This window comes from Diadema setosum, chromosome 10 (genome assembly GCF_964275005.1).
Source record: "Diadema setosum chromosome 10, eeDiaSeto1, whole genome shotgun sequence".
NCBI classification, from domain to species: Eukaryota; Metazoa; Echinodermata; class Echinoidea; order Diadematoida; family Diadematidae; genus Diadema; species Diadema setosum.
The window spans coordinates 38,134,237-38,157,341 of NC_092694.1; the positions used below are offsets into that span (position 1 = coordinate 38,134,237).

The following is a 23,105-nucleotide window of genomic DNA, read 5'->3' on the forward strand; positions in this document are numbered from 1 at the left end:
GGACTTTGCATTCATCCACATATTTGCAGACTCGTATGTGGCATGATAAGAATTAAAGGTCCTTTTTACCTTTGGTAGCAGTGATTTAAGAAATGTTCAAGATATCACATTTGCTGCATATGTGTAGGTCTGTTGTATCACAAAACATCCTACCATATAAAAGTTTTGCAAAAAAGCCTTAGATATAAGGGGATATCAGTATTTTTCTCAATAAACCATAACTGTAGACTGTTTAGTCTGGGAACATTTTTATTATAACTATTGTTCACATTTTGTATATTTAATAATACTTAACATCAATTGTACTGATTCAAATTTTTACAGTGGTCTTTTCTATCCATAACACACATTTTAGAACTATTTTAACCCTATTCTAACTGGGGGGGTCAAATTGACCCCCCCCCTCGTCGTTTCGCGCCACGATTCCGCAACGCGCAAAGATTTTGCCGCGTCGTTTCATGACTTTTTTCATTTAAGTCTCCCGCGTTTTTTTAGACCAAATTTGCGACGTCCGGGTACACCGTTCTGAAGTTATGCAATGTTTTGCATATGCATGTCAACCCAAAAACCGCTCGAATTCATGATTTCGTGTGCAAATCCAATGCAAACTGTGTTTTTTGGTTTAATTGATATAAATTAGATTATTTCAACTTTTAACTATTGAAATAAATCAATTCTAATGTAGATAAGCTTGAAAAAGTGCCTGCAACAAATTTTGGCAAAAAAACAGTAGAAAACAAAAGATCGAAAAAACAATAAAATACATAAGAAATTAACAAAACAATAAAAAACAAAAGAAAATTACTGTGATTGCGCTATTTTTTTACAAGAAAATTGTTTGGTGTGTCTTGAGGAACTCTGACACAAAAATTTAATAATCCTTCAGTCTTTTTGATGGAGTTATAGGTGAAAATATGATTTCATGCGTTTCTTTGCATAATTAATTTATTAAAAAATATGAAATCAACATTTTTCTATTGTATGACCATGTAATCTTGTAGTTGACATCCGGCTCTATGTTCAGGCAAAATTTTGCGGCGATCGCGCGATCGGCGGCTGAGATCTGAAGGGGGGGTCAAATTGACCCCCCCCAGTAAAAACTTGGTCTCAAATAGCCCAGTTAGAATAGGGTTAAAACACAAATGCTGGGTTTTTGTTTCATCTGCAAATGGTAAATTATGCCTTTAATGGAATGTCCAAATCATAGTATGTTTAGTGCTTGCATTGGTTTATGGAGGTCTAGAGCTGTGCAAGAGAAGCATAATATTCACTGTGAGCTTTGTGGTTTTGAAACTCTAATGTTATCTCAAGAGAATCGATTCCATTTGCATATCTGAGTAGATCTCTCTCTATCGCAAACAGAAAGTTCATTATTCTACGCAGCATCATGCTTTTACCACAAACCAATTGATGATTTTTAATGTAGGTGTAAGCTTGAAATAAACATGATTAGTCATTATTTTGATGTCTGGTATGACTGATTACTTTACTTGGATACACTTTATAACATTCTGGTGATTCTGTCTAAAAAGTATTAACCTTTGCTAAATTAGTTGTGTTTATGATACTTAAAGGGATGGAAAGAAAAAACAAAAAAAGATAAGTTTTTAAAATAATTCTACTATGATCAAGGTATCTATGACCAAAATTACCACACCAATAAATTGTGTATTGGTACAAGTAGGCATATTGTGAAGGGATTGATGTACTGATCACTGTACATTTACATCTAACCACATGACCAGGTGAATGTCCAGTTTGCCGGTCACACAGCACTCCAAGCGGCCAGTCAGAATGGACATGGGGACGTCCTGAAGGTTCTCATCAGACACAATGCAGACATGGAGGTTGAGGTGAGTGGGACTTGGATCCACTGAGTGGAATCTGGATCCACTGAAGGAGTGGGATCTGGATCCACTGAGCGAGAGCTGGGTCCACTCAGTGAGACCTGGATCCACTGAGTGAGACCTGGATCCACTGAGTAGGACCTGAATCCACTGAGTAGGACCTGGATCCACTGAGTGATCTGGATGTTTAGTGGTGGTTTGTTCCGTGGTATACCAAGTACAGTGCACTCCTGTTACAATGAACATGGTTGTAATTAAATTTTGTTATGACAAAGTAAAGATTTACAGTCCGAAATTATTACCATTAAAGTCTGGTGCAAAATTCGCATTATTATACAGTGAACATTATTGCAACAAAATAACAAAGGAATTTCTGAGCACCATTGATGAAGGAAAACAAAAGAGATGCACTCCTCCATAACGTAATATGGATTACTTACGAAATTTACATCTAGAGCAAGCCATTGTTAAGTGTCTCTGTGTGAGTGGTTGTTTTACGTTTGTGCGCTTAATTAGAAATTGCTCAGTTCGCTCCCTGTGCCTCACGCCGTTTAAGAGAAGAACGATCACATTAAGAAGAATTGCTTTGACTTTGAGCAGAAGCACCTTATTTTCTTTGTCAATTGATGCAAACTTTGCCGTAAAACAAGTCAAGCAATGATTAGTTTTTTGTTCATACACTTACAGCGTTTGTACATGTATTATTGGACTGTCTACTTTATGAAATGTTTGTCATTGTATTTGCAATTATGCCACACTAATCACTAATCAGTATGTCACAATGATCATTTGTTTCTTTTAACAATTATTAGACAGGAGAGGGAAGAAGGAAATTAAAGGTTAAAGTCTTTCACAGTTCACTTCTTACTCATCCTCTACTCAAACAGACCCTTTTTTCAGGTCTGCACACATGATGAACCACAAATTCATCCAGAGATGTTAACTGTTATCATTTTGCATTATTTGTACTGTCTGTGTCAACAATACTGGATTTTTCATGGAAAAATGCTGCATTTCCTAAATTGTAGTGTTTTCGCAAATTGTATTACTGTATCAAATATATTAAATTGTATAATTGTATTACCACACTTGTCTGTTACAGGCAAGGTAAAAATAGTGTTTTCCAACAGAAATATGCCTTTTGAGCCCTGAGAATACAGCAATGCTATTAATAACGATGGCACGTCTGTACAACTTTTTGTCTATTTTGCCAAGCAAACTACCTCCTTTAAGGAGCATTTAATAACAAGTCTGCAATCTGACATCCTGCTTCTTTCTACCCTCCAATCTTCTTCATTTTCCTCTCTCTGCTCTTCCCCTCCCCGCCCTTCCCTGCAGGACAAGGACGGTGATCGAGCCATCCACCACGCCGCTTTCGGCGACGAGCCCCACGTCATTGAACTCCTGCATGAGGAGAACGCCGACCTCAATGCCCGCAACAAACGCCGCCAGACTGCCCTTCACATAGGGGTCAACAAGGGTCACTACGGCGTGGTCAAAACTCTTCTGGAGCTAGGCTGCCACCCCAGTCTGCAGGTCAGTTTCAATCATCTCTTTTTTTTTTTTTTGGGGGGGGGGGGGAGGTTCAATTACACTCTATCACTGTGCTGCTGTCGCTGACCTGCTGATAACAATCCATAATCCACTTAAGCATATGGGGTGTTGATTTTATTTTGTGTTATCAGATCATTTGATACATGTATTCCTTAAAAAGAATTAAATTAAAAAAAAAAGATGAAGAACACCAAGCAGTAATGATGGAAAGGTCAGATCTGGCTTGACCATTACTCTCCCCTTTAGCCAAGCTGATATCCTTAGCATACTGTCTTCATTTGACCCAGGAGGATGAGAGAACCTGTTTCTAAATTGCATAATGTAATGTCCCGTTCTTGTTTGTTTCATTAAAACATTTAATTTAGTTGGTTTTCCTTGCAGCTAGGTATTATCAAATTTTATTTCATACGAATATGACTATAGTTTACTTTGAGAAATGTGGAGGAGGAGAAGGAGGTGAAAGAGAGAAAGAAAGAGAGAGGAAGACATTTTTTTTTTCACAATTTTTTTTTCACATCCTCTTGTCAAATTCCTTGCATGAGGGAATGCACAGTGAATTCAGTATATTACTGTCAATAACTATTCTATGGAAGGAATGTGTATAGAAAACATTTCTTGACCATTACCATGGTCTTAAAATACAATCAAATGAAGGATTTTTTTTTCTCTCTTCCAAAGAGAGTATAGTTTGAGAGATTTTTGTTCTTTTTATTCTGCTTCTATTTGTGAATGTCATAGGATGCTTGTTCTGTATTATTATGATGACCAAGTGAGAAACAAAAGATTCCCTTCTTTCATGTACAATGTAACATGCCTGTCTGGATGGTAGTATGCATTATGAATAAGGCCAAAAGAGAATGAAAGAAAGGTGAAGCATTGGGTATGTGTTTTTTTCTTTATTATATCACTGCCATGAATTTGTTTTAGGTCAGTGGAAGTGCTGCTGCCTGATAAGCAGTAGGTGACCCATGGTCTAATTCCAGACTTTTTTTTTCAACCTGGACTTCTCGGATGATGTCATCACATCATCAAAAAATCTTGGACAGCCTTTGCACGGCTCTGTTTGTTTGCAACCATTTAGAGGATATATTTCATGTTGCAAGAAAGCTTTTGATGGGAGATCTCCAACTTCAAGGTCTTTTTCTCCGAATCTCCCACAATTCCGCATGAGTCCAGATTTCTCCCGATCCAGATGCATGTTTCCAACGTAGGATGCATTTTTGCCTGCTTGAAATTAAGCTTCCTACCACTAAAATTACTTTTGTCATATATGTTCAAGAATAAGGCTAGGATAGCACCAGAGAGCATCTACAGCCCTTGAGCTTCCAGTGGCTGATTTTTACGGCCCTGGATCCCTTGATATCAAGGGATCCATGATATAATGTGTGCTACATTCACACCATATTTTGCACATATCCGTGTGATCAGAGTCTCCATTTTGCTTGGGGGTCCAGGTGGGAAAATCTGCATATTTCGAGATGCTTTGGATTTGAGTGTCTGTGAAGTGCTGGAAGAAGTAGCTCTGTCGTGGGATTCTTACAAAAAAATTTCAATCATTGCTGGGTTTAGTGCTGGAAATGTGAAGGAAGGTTGGGGGGGGGGGAGGAGGGAGGGAGGGGTGAGTTTGATTGATGCCCAGTTTAATGTTGTACCCCTTGACCTACCCTGGGTTTGAGTCTTCCACGTCTTTTAAGCTGGGATTGTTAAAGTAGACCTAACATGAATCAAACTTTATTGCAAGCAAGTTGGGTCTCTAATCAGAAGTGTTGTTTTTATATTCAGAAATCCACAGAATGGACCTGCAGGGGAATGTGTGGTGATTCATCTATCATTTACAAGTCTGCAATATGTGTATGGTTTTTCCTTTCCTTTCCTTCCAAAAATAAAAGTATACTGGTTTTGAATTTTCTTGTGTTGATGTTCAGAGTGCTCATTGCAATAAATGAAAACCCTAGACCACTTTTTCCTCTTTTCTTGAAAAATAGAGGTAGACTGATTTTGAATTTTCCTGTGGTGATCTCGAAAATGCTCTATGCAAGAAATGAAGCCCCCCAGATTAACCTTTTTTTTTGGGGGGGGGGGGGGAGGGGTGTGTCAGTCTTATTATGTTCCTAGTAGCTACTTTTATGGAAAGTTTTGTGAGATGACAAATTACCCATCATCATGCACATAATTCCTGTGTATTTGAGATGTTGTTTAGGCTTATGTCAGCATAAAAGTGCTTTGATCTCAACCAAAATTATGAGGATACCACGTGTCTCTACACTTTCCTTCCTGTGGTTGTCTGAGTGCTTGGACAGATTGGTTGACAGCAGTACCCTCTAGGGTATTTGTATCGCCATATGACCATTTGTTTGTGGAAGAAGCGTGATCTATGTTGAGTAGTGTCCACCTCAGATTGATTGGTTGTAACAGTCGTTTGGTGAAAGTGAGTGAGAATGAGTAGGTCAGTCGGGAGCCGGTAAGTGACGGGAGGTGTAATTTGCAGAAAGTGAAATCACACGTTATGTTAAAGAGCACTTTAGCATCTCTCTGGGTGCCGTCAAGGACGGGTTGGCCTTTAATTGGTCTCATTCTTCGGCCGCGCCGGGATCTCAGCTCTCCCCTGTGTGCACAAACTTGAGACTAAGTATGTGACGACACGTGTCCGTGTAATTTTCATCGCGCTACAAAACCCATTAGCGAGTCAGTGCCGATTTCTCGCCAGCCAGTCACGCGAGCAGGCTCGCCGTAAAAAATATGTAACGGTATACGCCGAGAAAAACGAGGAGATGTGGAATTCGACTCCAGCGTTGAGAGCCGCGTGCAGTGGTGGCGGTGGTGGTGGCGATGGTGTTGATGCGGGCTGGGGGTTGGAGGCGAAGGCGATAGGGGAAGTGGTAAAACCGGTGTTAGGTCTGGGGTGTGTGTGTGTGTTGACAGGGAGATGGGGAGGGGGGGGGGGAGGGGGAGAAGGGAAGGGGGTGTGAGGACTGTTAATGTTATTAGTCATGTAGTGAGGAGGTTGGATGGATGACGGCTGATTAGCCGTGGCATTGCGGAGAGGATCCTGTGGTAGCTCCCGCAGCATTCAGGTTCTGTCACATTCCGATGGGGGCAGCAGACGAGATTTGCCGCGCCAGGTGATGGCGCTGCGTCTTCCTTGCTGGACCCTGTTTTCTCCTCTCGCTCCCTCCGTGCTCCTTTTTTTTTTTCCTTTGCCATCAGCAGCGCCTTCCAGAGAAAGCCCTCCCTTGGCGCTTGTTTGAGAAAAGGCAAACGAAAAGCGTTTCATGACGAGCCAAATTAGTCGAGCAATCTATCTTTTGCCTGGATAACCCTGTCCCCCTGCCTCCAGCCTGCAATCAAAAGTCTATTTTCAAGCTAGCACATTGGCAGAAGAATTCTCTAGGTCCTCGATGACTCATTATGTCACTCGCCTGGTGAAGATGCCTTTATACAGCGCTGAGAGGGCCAAGCTTGGTAGCAACATGTGTTGCTCTCTTTCACCAGAACTTTTCAGTGGTGTCATCTCTATTCTCCTCTTGATTTGGGAAGGGGGTGGAATGGGGAGAGGCTGACGGGGAATGAGGTATGAAATTGGTCTTGAGCATCCCGATAGGAGCAGAGTGAACCACTGAGGTCTGAAAATTGTTTTCCTTTCTGTTTTCTCCCCCCGTCCCGTTTCATCCAACCCCCCCCCCCCAACACACACACACACATTCACGCACATTGCCTCATTGATACTAGATCAGCTATGCAAAATATTTCTGTGTTGTCACTGTAGTAGTCCTCTGTTTCCGTATACCCCTGCATTCTCAAATACCAGTACTTGTTGTCAACCTGGAGTCACCTGTGTAGGGGGCAAAGGTACTCCTCTTTACTCCCCTCCTTTTAAAGTCTGCCTTGGCTGCTTCAGTGGTCCATGCAACTTTACCTTTCTGCTTTCAGTCATGTTGGTGAAATACTTTCACTTCTTAAGCTAATGGGTTGAAACAGAGTCTCTTTAGAGAGAAACTTTGTGTTTTAAAGTAAATTCTTGTCGAATGTTGTAAAGATCAAGGATGTTTGCTGTAACCAGGTTTAATTTGGGAACATTCTCTTACCCTGCAGTTGCACCAAATTTAGTCTGTTAGATAATTTCATAGTGTAATGCTGTTAAGTCGCTCTAAAGGCGAAGCAACCAATCACAGACCGCCTCTCCTTAAGCCTTTGAAAGCTTTGAAAGTCAAATGGCACAGTAAATCCCATAGCATTGTACACACTGTCCAAAGTCCCTGGCACAGAAAGGGGTGAAGGTACTGGCACTGTCATTTCTCTGTTCCTCCTGCGGCTTTCGTTTCTTTTAGAACCAGGAGATATTGTTGGTGCAGAAGAGTATCCGGACCGGAGGTTAATGGTTTTGATGTTTGCGCCAGTTTGAATTTGATGGCTAAATGCATTAACCCTTACAGTACTTTGTTTACCCATTGGCATGCCCTTTTCTTTCCCCGATTGGCACATGTGTATGGGAACTAGTTCTCATTGAATAGAGATTACGTAATCCCCCTAGTCCCCATTGCATTACCATAGCCTTCATGTTGGTCTTAGACTACACTTCAGTGGGCTTGTCAACTTTACAACTATAAGTTTGGATGGGTTAATAAATGCAGATTAATTACCATAGTCTTCATGTTGGTCTTAGACTACACTTCAGTGGGCTTGTCAACTTTACAACTATCTCAAGTTTGGATGGGTTAATAAATGCAGATTAAAAAGAAAAAAAGCTTGGCAAGTTACACGTGAGCTACTGTTGGTGCTTTGGCACGTAAAGGGTTCTAAGACGATGAGTGAAAGCTCGGAGGCAGCGGTGATTTTTGAGACGTAGCAGAGGAGGATCTGCTTTGGTAGTGTGGTTAATGGGGACGGAGCTTCTGTCGGTTGGTATTCATGTAGCCGTGGGCTTTGGGGAAGGTTTCTGTCATCGGGCGTGTCGAGCTGAAATTGTATCCCCTCGGAGCGAGAGATGCACATCCCCTGTACGTGTCGGTCTGTCACCAGGGGGATCAGAGGAGGACATCCCAGACATATCGGCTACTTACCAGGACCGCATCCCTAGCGAGGTCCGCGTCCGCACGCGCCACATCCAGGGGACTTGAAAGATGCTATCAGCTGTAATGACTAGTGATGGAGTTGTGCGGTATCGTTACCTCATAGAATGCTCTTAATGAACTGGATGTAAACGATGCATCATTTTGTTGTCTACTACAAGATGTACCTTTGGCCTTTGTAACTAGTAACATTAGAAAAGAACATGTCAAGATCCACAATACTAATGGGGGAACCTACTGGAGCTATCTGAAGTATGTATGTATATGTTTATGTATGTATCAAGTTTAATTATCAATTTTCTGAGAATTGGTGCATGGGGAAAAATGCTTCGGTCACTACCTGAAGCTGTTTAGTAGGAAATGATGTCTTTTGTACAACTGTATTATGTCTGTGATATGGGGACTTTAAAATGGCTACATGATCTACACGTGATTCTCAATTTTGTTTTGATCTTAACAGTTGCATTCCTACGGCAAAATGTTGCAACATACACTTCAACACAAAACACACAAAACAAGGGAATAGAGATTTGAGATTGATGAACCCAGTTTATGAGATGATCAACTAATTAACCCTGTCATTAATACTGTTTTATAGTGGTCTTAGAACTGAATTGTCATTGGTTGAAAACCAACAAGGGTTCACAAATGTTAGCAGGTACCACTACCTTTATGTCCAGCTAAGAAATATTTGATATTTCCTTAATACTACTAGTATACTTCCTTTGTAGTCTTTAGTATTCTACTCATGTCTGGAGATATATACAGTAAATCAGGCCAAACTATACCAAACCAAAGTTAAGCAATTTAACCAAACTAATCAAAACCAAACCAAAAACCCCAGCCAAAACCATCAACCAAGAGGAATTTGGTCCTCCCATTTCATGTGTGATGGCAGGAATGAGGACATGCTTTCATAGGGGTCCTCATGGGTCTTATGTTTGCAACAAAGTTGAAGTGTTGTGTTCCCAAACAATAGCAATTCCAGATTTGGTAAAAAAAAAAGGTAATTTATTTTTGTTTTAACATTATCATGTTTTTAGTGATATACATACAAGCTGTACAATGTAAATATCATGAGACAACACATTTACAAGAAGTCACAAAGGTGCACAGACTTGAACATTTAGTATCAGAATACAATATTGCAAATCAGTTGTAAACTTATAAAAAATACTCGTGGTAAAACATGGTAACTATAAAAAGTACAAAAAATCTGAGGTGAGGACCAGCATCGCCAATTAATAGTGTTAAAAAAATCAATAGATTAGTATAGATTATGGAACACTGTCACTACTATTCCAGTTCTTCCTTTTGTCAAATTAACTCTCAACTTTCAACATGCTGAATATTTTTTTTTTGCTTTTTTCATTCATAATTCTGATATGAAATTTTTCAAGAAAGTAGTGAAAGTGTAGAAATATATCTCCCCCCCCCCCAAAAAAAAAAGAAAAAGAAATGCAGAGGTAACAGAAATGAAAAGAAAAAAAAATAGTGAAAGATGGTGACAATGTCACTTCATCTCTGACTGATTACATTAAGACCTGTCTTGCAGTTGCGAAAATGATATTCTTTGCTGGTACCGAAATACAAATTGCTGGTCCGGGATACCTTGTCCACAGTTATTCGAAAACTGTGTGGTATTTTAGCGCTGTACAAATGTGTGACCAGCTCCATTAGGTGCTGTCGGCTTTGACCCCTGCAGCCAGGGTGCCGAGCATTGTTAACTTGTCACCCCTCATTACTGTATTTTGGCCAAGGAGAGGGGGACCAAATGCCTCTTGTGTTTCTCCCTCAAGTTTATATGATAGTCTCATCCCAGGCACTTTACTCAATTGCTATTATTTTTAATATTCATATTTAGGAAGGGGGATAAGAAGAGTCAGACAGTATTTCATTACTTTTTTTTTCTCTCGATTACTGTTGAGGTGGAAATTTTTGTGCAATAATTTTACATGCTTGAATGGATTTCATGTGTTTTTAAAGTGGGTAATGGTCACAACAAGTAAAGGAACCCATCAAACAGCTCTCCACTGCTACTGTGATCAAGGGCTTTGGCATCACATATTATGGTAGATGTATCTGGTTTTGTTTAAAAATTATGTCTGATCAGATATTGGATGTAGCATGATGTACATGTGCAATACATCCATTTTTTGAACCATGATATTATATTTACCTTCAAAAATATATTTTTATCATGCATCAGTATATCTTTTTACTCCACAGAAGTTATAGGAGACCTACATTGTACAATAACTCTCTTTGTGGTGGACACACAGTTTTAAAGTTTAAACTTTGCTGCACACCACTGATTGCTAGGTGTGACATAACGATCATGCCTGTTATACTTTTGCTCAAAATCAATTTGCACTTTTCTACATACTTTAAAAAAGTAAATTTCAAGCTTTGAAATGGTATATCACTTGTTAAAATTGGAGAATCCCAACCCATTAAAAAGTAATTGAAATAAGAGAGAGTTTGGAGGTGCAGTTTCGTGAAAAAAGGTGAAAAGAGGATTTAAAGAATAGGGTCACGCAGGCATGCTGTGCAGAAGTATCAATGAAAACATTATCTATTTCACAGTGAAAGCAGCACCTGTCAGAAGAAAAAAAAAAGTATGGTCCCAAAAAATTATTTATAACATCTTTATTTTGGTTATGTTTCAATCCGCCAAATGTTAACAGTTTGGTAGAGAAAAAAATACCCTCCCAAGTAAGACAAACAAATTTTGATTCCATCAACCCAATTGGCATATTTTGGTCCATTACACAGAATTCTAATCTGCAACTTTTTGTAGCTTTGAGCTGGGTTCTCATGTTTAGAAAACCTTCAAATGGATCTATGGATGACAGAGAGATTAGATGTGAAATCTTATTCATTTTGAAGCAGTCCTTATAGAGTACAAGTGTATGTGAGAATACATCATTGCAGACAAAATTTGTGATGTGGTTGAGTTTAATGAGATCACCCTAGATTTACTACAAAGAGATGCCACTGCAGTAGCATCACTTTGCATATTACTGTAAGGCCTGACTTGAACTCTGAGTGACAGAGTGATATCTTTGTTGGAAATTACAGCAAAAGGATCGGATGGCAGAGCCAATTAAAATGAAATAGCTTGATTGGAGAGGATGGAATTTAATGAATCATTTCTGGGATAAAACTGATGCTGTCTATTGCATCCGCTTGGCACTGGAATTGTAGAACAAAGCCGCACCAGTTGGCACCGGTGGATCAGCAGGGCGGAACAAAGCGGAAAAAAAGTTTTTGGGATGGGGAGAAAATTAGATTCCTTGAATACTGATGCTGCCAATTAGCCCCAGCCCCCGGAAGACTCCAAGCACTGTCTGTGGAGAAGGAAGATTTTGTTGCCCATCATCCTCTTCCATCGCCCCCCCCCCCTTCCCCCTCCCTCCATCTCTCCCGGAGATGCAACCTTCTTGCGGACGTCATCGGTTGGACCCCCTCCCTCTCCTCTGGCCCCTTCTTGGCCCTCTCCCCGCGTCCTCTCTTAAACCCCCGTGTCGTCCTACCGGGCAGCCCACTCCTCCTCGTTTCCCTCCTGACCCCGTGATCCAATTTGGTCTCGGCAACTCTCTGGTCCAAGGACGGTAATACTAATCATGACTGTCGCCTGTCAATCTCAGAGTATTTTGGTCTTGTTTTAAAGTCACTGGAGTTCTCCTCATGAACAGCGCCACTTTCTTCTAAGTTCTCCTTTCCACTCAGTTTTCAGGAATATGTACATTTCTCTCTAGCATTTGTTTGTTTGTTAGTTAGTTAGTTAGTTTGTTAGTTTTTTTTTTTTTTTTTTTTTTTTTTTTTTTTGCTGGCTTGCCTAATCAATTAAGTCAATCTTTAGTAGGTTCTTATTGCAGTAGGGTGCTTGGACTGTGATTTACCACAGCCGATGTACATGTACATTGATTTATATGCATTCATTCATCTTTCCTTTCTTTTTGTATATAATAATAATAATAATAATAATAATAATAATAATAATAATAATAATAATGAATAGTGATAATAATGAAGAAGAAGAGGAATGATGATAATAGTTATACTTAACTCCTATAAAGTGGTCATTCTGCCTTAAACTTTATACAGTAATTGTGGCACTGGAAAACAGGGAATGAACAAAGTATCAGTAGATATAAGAACATACAAAAGAACTTGCAAGAAACATGATTGTTATCAAACATATATAGATACTATTGATGTAGTTTTAAAAGTTGTAAACATCTTGAGGTTCAATTTGAAAACCTCATTAGAAGGTGTCTGTTTAAGAGATATGGGAGGTTTTTTTCAAAGTTTTAGGCCCATGTTTAAACAAGCATCAATTTAGTCATTTATAGAGATAGACAGAATAGGATAATGATTATTGATTCTAAGAGGTGATCTGAACCTTCATATCTTAATTACTGCAGATAGAATTTTACAAAAATTATGTTGCTGTTTTTGTGTGAGCGACATTTAAAGCCTGATTATAACGAAGATTAGATAACATATTTTTGAAAATTCTATTTTAAAAAGTTAATTGCAAAGAGCCATTTTTACTCCTGGGGTGTAGTGAGATCCGTATCCCAAAGAGTCACTTTCATATTTGTGATATCAACAAGATTTGAGAGCCATTAACCCCCTCCTGCTTTGCTGGGCTGATATTGCCCTATAACCGATCTATTTTTGGAAGGACGTGCTGTCGTCAGAGAGAGAGGAACCCAAACAAATAAAAAAGAGATAGAGAGGGAAGGATGACATCCTCTGCCAGTGTTGTGTTGTCTCTGTTTTTCTTCCTGTCACCATAAATGAATGTCTCCCCCTCTTTCTAGCCCGGTGCCTGAGGTTCACTGGACCTGATACCTGAGGTTCACTGGACCCGATACCCTGGGGCCACAGACCATCGGGTTCTTTCCCTCTTCCCCCTCCTCCTTCTTCTCCAACATCTAGGCCCCATTTCATAAAAGTTGATATGATAGCAACTCTTGCTGCAATAGCAACTTCCCAAAGCAACAGCCAATCAGGAAGCTGGATTCTTATTGTTACCATGACAACTGCCATTCCAGCTAGAGTTACTATCATATCAAGTTTTTATGAAATGCGGCCCTGGTTTGCCCCTCCCCTGTACCTCTTGGCCAAGAATAGTCCATGTCTATCTTATTCTGAATTTGTGAGGTAATTAACAAGTATGCAAACATTACACACAAAGGAAGCCCTTTCAAAATATGTCAAAGTTATCATGAAAGTTTATTATCAAAGACTTTTTTACTATCAAATTGCAACAGAACAGCTACACTGTACTAATAATAATGTTGCTGTGATAATGGCAACTACAACAACAACAACTACAACTGCTGCTACTACCTCTTTGATTAATGGTAAAACAACAATAATGGAAATCAATGCTGTTGATTTTATGGCTACTGTTAACAGTAAAATGTTTCAAAAATTTTTTAAAGAAGTCTTTGACATTTCATTGTGTTTTACAGGCTACACATATTTGTCATAGTTCTGTCAGATACATACATATGTATGTGCTTTATTAAAAGGAATTTGTAATAAAAAAAACTCCTTTACTGTTGAAAAGAGGGCGTAAAATCTTACAAGATTATTTGGAAGTGAATTGCAAAATTGGAAAAATTGTACATCAAAAGGTAAAAACATGATTCTGCGCTTGACTTCAGCTGATCCTTGACATCTCATGACATATGTCAGGATTTTTAATTTTGCTGAGCATGGATGTATAAACCTCAGAGGGATGACCGATTGGACAATTTATGGCATTGTGTAGCCAGAAGGTCATCCTGGTGAGTGTGTTATGTCATCTTTAGTAAAGACACAACTTACTTGTCTCAATTTGCTATCAATTTCATAGATATTAATTGAAAACATCAGGATACCGGTAAGCGCTCATTCATTGTGCTGCTCGTGTGTTTTTTCTCCCTCTGATAATGATGGCTTACATGTGATGATATGCCAGTCATGAAATAGAATTGATAAAAGTGGCGATAGAATTAAAGACTTAAACTGTCTCTAACTGTCATTCCTAAATTTCATGGCATGTGTCACATGGATTTGTTGTCTCATTCGTTGCCTTTGACATTCTCTATCTTTCTTTTTGCTCTATATAGCAATATAAAAGTTAAATGAGTTGAATGTTTCCTTGCAGTCAGAGCACAATGTTGTAGATCTTTTTGACATGTCAGCTGAAACGAAAGATGACGAGGGTAATTTGTGAAAAGAATATCGCCAGCCATGGCACCATAACTTTAATGGCTGCTCCTGCCCTGGACGACCGTTCATGGAGAGGTCATGTTATTCTTGACTGATGACCAATTTAGAGAGATATGACCACTAATAAAGTGCTTGACCGGTGCCGAGGGCAAATCTAAGACCTAAGACCTCGTGCTCTTGTTAGTCGTAGCTCTCATCAAAGAGTTTCTGTGTGTGTGTGTGTGTGTGTGGGGGGGGGGGGGTTGTGCTTGTGGGGATGGGGAAGGGGTAGACAAGGAGAAACATTCATGCCAAACAATGCGTAGTGACCTTTTGGCGGTAACGAGAGAGGTATGAGTGATGGTGACTGTTACTGGCCACCCCTATCTTGTCTGTCACCGCCGACTCTTCAGAAGGCGGTCATATCTCGATGATGTGGTGGTCCCTGAAAAAAGCTGTGATTATTATGAAATCATCTTTACAACATCAACACCACAAAAGCCCCTCTCTCTCTCTCCATCCGTGGGGGCATCAGAGAAGACTCCCGCAAGCTAATCCCTCCAGAAATGGCTGCTCACTCGAAAGTTGTCTATTTGCGGAGATTAGAAGGAGAATCTTTCCCCGTGCCCAGAGTTTTTAGTCCCTCAACTGTCGGCCTCTTGTAGCCAAAGATGACATCGTGTAATTAGCAACTGATTGATTGGAGACTATGAGAGGCGATGCCATGGATTGTTCTTGCGACCACACCTGTGCCCCAAGCGAGGGCGGGCTTTGATTTCAATTCAGAGGCGTGTTGGAGAGGGTCGGTGATACACAGGATCACAGGTGCAGCTTGAATGAAGACTTGAAGTTTCATGTATCGTGCTCCCGTGTGCAATCGTCATCATCCCGACAAGCTTTGGAAGAAAAACAAATGCAATCATCCAGCTACAACATTTCAGCCTTGGACTTTTAAGCTCAGTATTCAATACCGGACTGTGAATGTGAATGATTGAGCTCAAAAAAAGGCTAAATTGTTTTATTTTGAAGAACACAAACTTCTGTTAACAAAAATACTCTTGAAAGAGAGATATTATTCAGAGGGGCTGAAGTTTCAGGTGCGATCTTAACAAATTTAATTTGTAGCAGGGAGACACAGTGAAGAAACTCGTACCTGAAAAATACTCTTATTTGCAAGTTTTTGAAAGCAGACTGATAAGAATGCAAATCATTAATTATTTTAAGGATCATGCTTCACCCAATTAAAGAATCTAGAGAATAATATGAGAGTTATTATTGATTTTTCACTATTTTTTTTTTCGTTAGTTGATTAATGCCATTTTTAACTTGAAAGTCCACCTCTGATGAAATTGCTTGAAAATTAGAGAGGCCAATAGAGGAATGGCTTCGTAAAACCCAAACAAGAAGTTCTGTCTCATTCCCAGAAAACTGACACTTGTTTAGTGATGCTGACATTGACAACACATATACACTACTTTACTCATAGTAGCCGAGGAAAGTTGTACTCTGTCGAACAGTTCTGTGATGTGTGATGGTAGTAGTTACGTTCAGACGACAAGCCCTAACCTCGAGGTTAGGAAACCTTGAGGTTAAGCTCCTGCCCCTTTGAGTTCGATGATTTTTGTGTCCACACAGTGCTTAACTACGAGTGGGGACCCTCCAGCGGCTTGTGGTTAGAGCGCTAACCCTGAGATATCTGTGGCTCTTAACATCGAGCTAACCTGGAGGTTAGCTAACTACGAGTGCGTCTACATGGTCCCTAACTACAAGCTTAACATCGAGGTTTCCTAACCTCGAGGTTAAGGCTTGTCGTCTGAACGTAACTAGTATTTTTAAGACAACATTCTTTCATCCCGATGCCTTGTATCTACCCTGCAACCTGCGCTCTGTCTTACTGCCCATCTCTACTCCCACCTCTAGACTCTGTAAAAAAAAAAAGATGGAAAAAAGAGAAGAAGATTGGGGGGGGGGGGGTTTCTTGGGATTCTATCTCTTCTTGTCTTGGCAGAGCGCTGGTGCTCACAAAGTTAGGGTCACAGGTAGGGCAGGGCAAATATCTGGCATACCTGCAGAGTAATAAACACATTAACAGATACAGACAGGACAGGAGAGCCTCCTCTTATGTCGACTTGAACTCACTTACCAGAAAGAGAGGGGGAGAGAGAGGGAGAGAGTTGAGAGAGAGAGAGATATTTGTGAATATAAATGATTATATATATATATATATAGTATATATATATATATAATATATATATATATCTGGCTTGAGGGAGACATTGTGTAGGTAAGCATTGTCAGCATTAAAGCATCGATTGAAGAGACAAAGTTTAGTTTAAAACGTTAGGGAGATACATTTACAAATTGTCTTTCCAAGGTCGGGTGTCTCATTGATAAAGTGATTATGAGCAATGTCTTCCTAAAGCTGGATCCATAGTACATCTAGAGAGAGAAAAATAAAACAAAAACGTAGCATATATACATATAACATCGGCAATATTTACATACAATGTACATGTGTATCAGGGCCACGCTAACTTTTCTGTGGTAAAATTTCTGTATGAATGTGAAATTTTGGCCAACGGAAAAAGAAATGTATTGGTCTGAAATAAAAGGCATTATAAACATTAATTTTGAATTTCAGCTGCCTGATAAGGCCACCAAAACATAGCCTTTTTTTTTTTAATATGGTGGCCCGACATCAATTTTTAGTGGCCCTGGGCCACCAGGTCACTGGTAATGTTGAGCCCTGCATGTACGCACACACACTCAGAGAGGGAGAGAGAAACAGGTCTACAGAAACAGGAGGCAAGATGTGATTATTATTGATGAGTTTGCGGCTGGTGGTGATGATGATACTGCTGCCAATGGTGATGATGGCAGTGATGTTGTTGGTAGTTCGAATGTTACTATGGATGTCAGTGATGCTTCTGATGATGATGACAATCAGATGGAGGATGATGTCATAAATGCCTTTGAGGTGATGGCAAGAATGTTGCTGTTAGTGATATTCTTAGAGATGATGTCAGTTACTGTGGTATTGCTGAGCTTGAGGACATTACATAAATGGTGTAAAGTGATGATGAGAGTGATAATAGTGCTTATGATGTTAAAGGCATAATTAACCATTTGAAGTTCAAAGGCGATTCGCAAAATTCGTGAAAATTTCAGCTCGTACAGTATCATTGATGTTTGTGTAAATATCATTGATTGATTGATTGATTAATATGTTTCTGTGTTTGTTTATTCATTTTATTTTTTTAGACGTTTGTCTGTTTTGTTTTTAAAACACTGATGGAATGAGAATCAGATTTCAAGGGATGGGTCTATTATTGTGAATATCGTATGTAGCTATTGCTCGCAATATCACACCCTCCCCTTTCCTGCAGCTTCTGAGTGTGTTGCCTTTTTATACAGTGATAATAATGTGTTCACTATCCCTGCACCATTTCTTGGTTTTCACTGGTGGAGAAGTTACTTTCTGCTGTATACGCCATACATGTATATTTTGCAGGGTTTTATTTTCTCGAATTTTTGAGTTGGGGGCTATTTATTGATTTAACAGCTTGCAAAAACATATTATCTCTCATGTGCATTGTGATGTGCATGCATTCATTTCTCCATTCATTACTGTACGCCACAATTTTGCCACACAGGAAATAGTGGGGAAATATAGATTTGCAAAAAAAGTAGACCCACTAGATGTCGGATGCATGATGTACGTTTGTGATTCTATACCAGACAGTAACCCACGTATTCCTGTCAGTAGAGAAAAGTGGTGGTGGTATAATATTTCTTGATTCGGGCCACAGTTTTCTGAACCGGGCTATAACCCAGGACCCATATCTTATGAGTCAGAGATGTGAACCACTAAACCACTCTACCAACAATGATGATAACTTTGATAGCCAGCTCTCCTTCATTGACAGGTAGTATTATGCCAATTATGTGTAGTAATAAATGTCCATTACGATTGCATTTCCAATCTTACAAAAGGTGAAAGGGCAATTGCTTGATGGATGAATGTGATTCAGTCCCATGCATATGTATAGATGTGGGTATCATGCATTATGGAACTGATACGCAGTATCACGTGTGGTCTCGTAATTTGTATTTAGTCAAAGTCATGCAATCTGCTCACCTCCAAAACATTGGATGGATACAAGAATGGTGGGGCCTCTGTCATGCTCATTGTATTTCTAGCCATCTCTCTCTTTCTCCTTTCTCTCTAATTCTCTTCTTCCTATTCTCATTTTACAATCTTTCTCTCGCTCTCTTCCTCATTGTTTGCATCCCTGTCCATCTTTCTGCGTTTGCCTGCTTGCCCCCCGTCTATTGTAGCAGGCTAGTGCCGAAGCCGGTCGTGATTCTTGCAATGAGTATGGAGGCAGACATGTCAGGACTTGTTTTGAGGACAGAAGCATTCCGCCCACCCATTTCAACTTTGGGAAACTAGTGCTGTTACCCAGGCATGTCATACTTGGCAATTCAAGGAAAACACACACACAAAAATCTTTTCATTGTGTTTGCTTCATCTGTCAAAAAAAAAAAAAAATGAGATAATTAATGCTAAATTCCACTCCACTTTGAAATTAATTTTAATTTTAATGATAAAAGGAATACATGTAGACACATTAATATTTTGTTTAATCACACGTGGAACAGGCCTATATAGCCAGGATTTTTTCAAGGGGGGGGGGGGGGTGTAGATCAAGAAATTTCAATTACTATGACCCAAAGTGGGGGGGGGGGGGAGGGTCCAGGGTCAATGGTAACCCCAACTTTTTATTGAATGGTTACAAAATTTCAAAGCAAAGGAGTAATTATATATAATGAATGTTCAGTGATGATGTGAATGGTTTAATCGTGTTATCTGTCACAATATGAATGAATGTCCCTAGATTTCTTTTTTTTTTGGGGGGGGGGGGGGGTGGGAGGAGGAGGGGGAGGGACTTGTCTCCTATCTCTCCCTGACTTAGCATCCTCCATGAGACAAGAAGGAAACTGTAGGCTACATTGGAAAGAACTTGTGGAAGGAACCAATGGAAAGGACTAGTGGAAGGGAATCAAAGATACTGGTAGGAGAGACAGATCTGGATATTGCTGGTGGTAGGGACTGGTAGAAGGACTGTTGCAAGGGACTTTCATTGGAATGGACAAGTAAGAAGGGACATGTTGAAGGGACTGATAGAAGGGAGTGGTGGGTACGGGCAGCAAGGACCAGTGGAAGGGACCGATGGAAGGGAATGTAGAAGGGATTGGGGGAAGGGCCTGTGGCAGGAACCAGTGGAAGCTGATTGGAAGGGACTGTTGGAAGGGACCAGTGGAAGGGTACAGGTGGAAGGGACCAATGGAAGGGTACGGGCAGCAAGGACCAGTGGAAGGGACCTATGGAAGGGTACAGGCAGCAAGGACCACTGGAAGGGACCAATGGAAGGGTACGGGCTGCAGGGACTGGTGGAAGGGACCAATGGAAGGGTACGGGCAGCAAGGACCGATGGAAGGGACCTATGAAAGGGACTAATGGAAGGTTACGGCCGGCAGGGACCGGTGGAAGGGACCAATGGAAGGGTACGGGTGGCGGGGTGCGGCAGGAGGGACCAATGGAAGGGACTAATGGAAGGTTACGGCCGGCAGGAACCGGTGGAAGGGACCAATAGAAGGGTACAGGCAGCGGGGACTGGTGGAAGGGACTAATGGAAGGTTACGGACAGCAGGGACCGGTGGAAGGGACCAATGGAAGGGTACGGGTGGCAGGGACCGGTGGAAAGGACCAATGGAAAGGTACGGGCAGCAGGGACCGATGGAAGGGACCAATGGAAGGTTACGGGCAGCAGGGACCGGTGGAAGGGGCCAATGGAAAGGTACGGGAGGCGGGGAACCGGTGGAAGGGACCAATGAAAAGGTACGGGCAGCAGGAACCAGTGGAAGGGACCAATGGAAGGGTACGGGCTGCAGGGACCGGTGGAAGGGACCAATGGAAGGGTACGGGTGGCAGGGTCTGGTGGGATTGACCAATGGAAGGGACTAATGGAAGGTTACGGCTGGCAGGGACCGGTGAAAGGGACCAATAGAAGGGTACAGGCAGCGGGGACCGGTGGAAGGGACTAATGGAAGGTTACGGACAGCAGGGACCGGTGGAAGGGACCAATGGAAGGGTACGGGTGGCAGGGACCGGTGGAAAGGACCAATGGAAGGGTACGGGCAGCAAGGACCGATGGAAGGGACCAATGGAAGGTTACGGGCGGCAGGGACCGGTGGAAGGGGCCAATGGAAAGGTACGGGAGGCGTTGACCGGTGAAAGGGACCAATGAAAAGGTACGGGCAGCAGGGACCAGTGGAAGGGACCAATGCAAGGGTACGGGCAGCAGGGACCGGCGGAAGGGACCAATGGAAGGATATGGGCGGCAGGGACAGGTGGAAGGGACCAATGGAAAGGTGCAGGGCGGCAGGGACAGGTGGAAGGGACCAATGGAAGGGTATGGGTAGAAGAGACTGGTGGATGAGACTGGTGCAAGAGACAGTAGAACACTGGTGAAAGGGACTGGTGAAAGCGACCAGATTGAGGAAGGGTTCTGCAAAAGGAACCATTTTGGAGGGACAGGTGAAAATTAGTACAGTCTAAACAATGGCATTAAGGCTCCTACCATTGAGCTTTTGAAATGTGTGCAAGGCTAAGGAATGTGATACACAGAAAAATAATTGCAAATGTGTCTCACTGTTAGTAAAGGGCTATCAGATATCCTATTTCTCATGCAAATACTATCTACAACTAGGCCCTGTTTTATCAAAAGATAAAATCGATTTTAAATTTACTTAACACACAGGCTGCCATAGACTTATCATGGAAAGCAACTTTACAATCAATTTTAACTCTTCATAAAATAGGGCCCTGGAATCTTGAGATTGATAGGGGAATAAGAAGAAGACTTTGATGTGCATACCACTTTACTTGCACGTTAAAGAATAGAAGATGATTATTCAGTTATACCCCTTTTGTTAAACCAATACACTGATGCAAGTCTGGCATCTGCAATGCAGTAAAAAACACTTTATGCCTCTAATAATGAGGTAAATGTAAATCCACGCCGTCGGAAGTGATAGCAAACGATGTCTTTGAGTAAAGAGGCAAAACATGTCCTGCTTTTTGGTGACCGTTGTGTTTGCAAAAAACTTTTTCAGAACTCCACGTAACTGTCACCACCAGAGAGCAACTGCAGGATGATTTATAGGTTTGGATGTAATAACAGCCCGAGATGAAACCTGGATATAGCAAATGTTCATGATATCTGTTCGTTGTTGCTTTGTGATGCAACTACATGTACATCGTTCAGTATACCAAGTGGTCTTCATTGCAAACTGGCGTACTGTCCCCAGATGTACACAGACATTTATGAATACAAGAGTGAAGCAATAAATGCAGTGGCAGATCCAGAGGAGGGCACACCGGGCGCACGCCCCTTCTTTATTTGTTGTTAAAACAAAAGAAAAAAAAATGAAACGAAACCTGAAAGTAGCACCAGAAATGTTGTTTGCGCCCCCCCTTTACAGAATTCCTGGATCCACCCCTGAAATGGGGGAGTTGTATGCGGGAACAATACTTTAATATCACAGCAGCATCCTTAATTGATTTTTTTCCCCACGACTTGCGTAGGGGGAAAAAAAATGAAAAGGAAAAGAGCAAATTAATTAGTGTTGGCACACGTGGGGTGGTGTAGTGAAATTTTCACCGACTGATGTACATATGACAGATTTATGCAAAGGAGTTGGACTGTGGAGAATGCAGAGTTCTCCATGACAGATTTGTTTGATGTACATTGAGAAAGGTTTGTTACCGCCCTTCTGTGCTTTGCCAGTTTCTGGTACGGTCACTGGCAAGTTTAGCTCCATAAGCTCAAAGAAAAACAAGGAGGATGGGGAATAGTATCCCCTCCTCCCTTGTAAAGTTCCAATTAAGCTGATTTGATTGATGCGATGGACGTACTTAGAATCTTAGCTGGCATTTTCTCTGTAAACATTAAATCTCTGGTCCGCCGTTACAAGGTGCTCTTTGCAGTCTTCACCAACCAGGAGAAAACTTTTCTCCGCTGCAGTAAGATTATGATGGCCACGCCTTGTCGGATAAAGTAAGACCAGAGAAAAACAGAACAAAAACTGCAGCTCCACACCGAGCAGGGTTAGATGATGGGCCACAAATCCAGGGCAGGTCAAATTTTTAGATGTAACCATGAGGTATATGTCCGTTAGCCCCAGCAAGCAAGTTGGAAGGAATCCCATTTTGAGATTGAGGAACAATATAACTCGTGTCACCTACTGTAGACCTGCTTGGTTTGATGCACTTTAACTTATATCACTTCCAAAGTAAAAAGAAGAGATGATTCAGTGGGTTATGCAGTGAGTCAGGTGCATTGCCATATCAGTGTAT

The 23,105-nt window shown here is 41.0% G+C and overlaps 1 protein-coding gene across 1 annotated transcript in view; it reads left to right on the forward strand.

The window, feature by feature from the left end:
* The window catches only part of LOC140233696 (E3 ubiquitin-protein ligase MIB1-like), a 346,055-nt gene that overhangs the window by 14,084 nt on the left and 308,866 nt on the right, over positions 1–23,105 (forward strand). The window contains exons 10-11 of the mRNA XM_072313796.1: positions 1,746–1,853; positions 3,186–3,383. Coding sequence (XP_072169897.1) covers positions 1,746–1,853; positions 3,186–3,383 — 306 coding nt within the window. The remainder of the gene's footprint in view (positions 1–1,745; positions 1,854–3,185; positions 3,384–23,105) is intronic.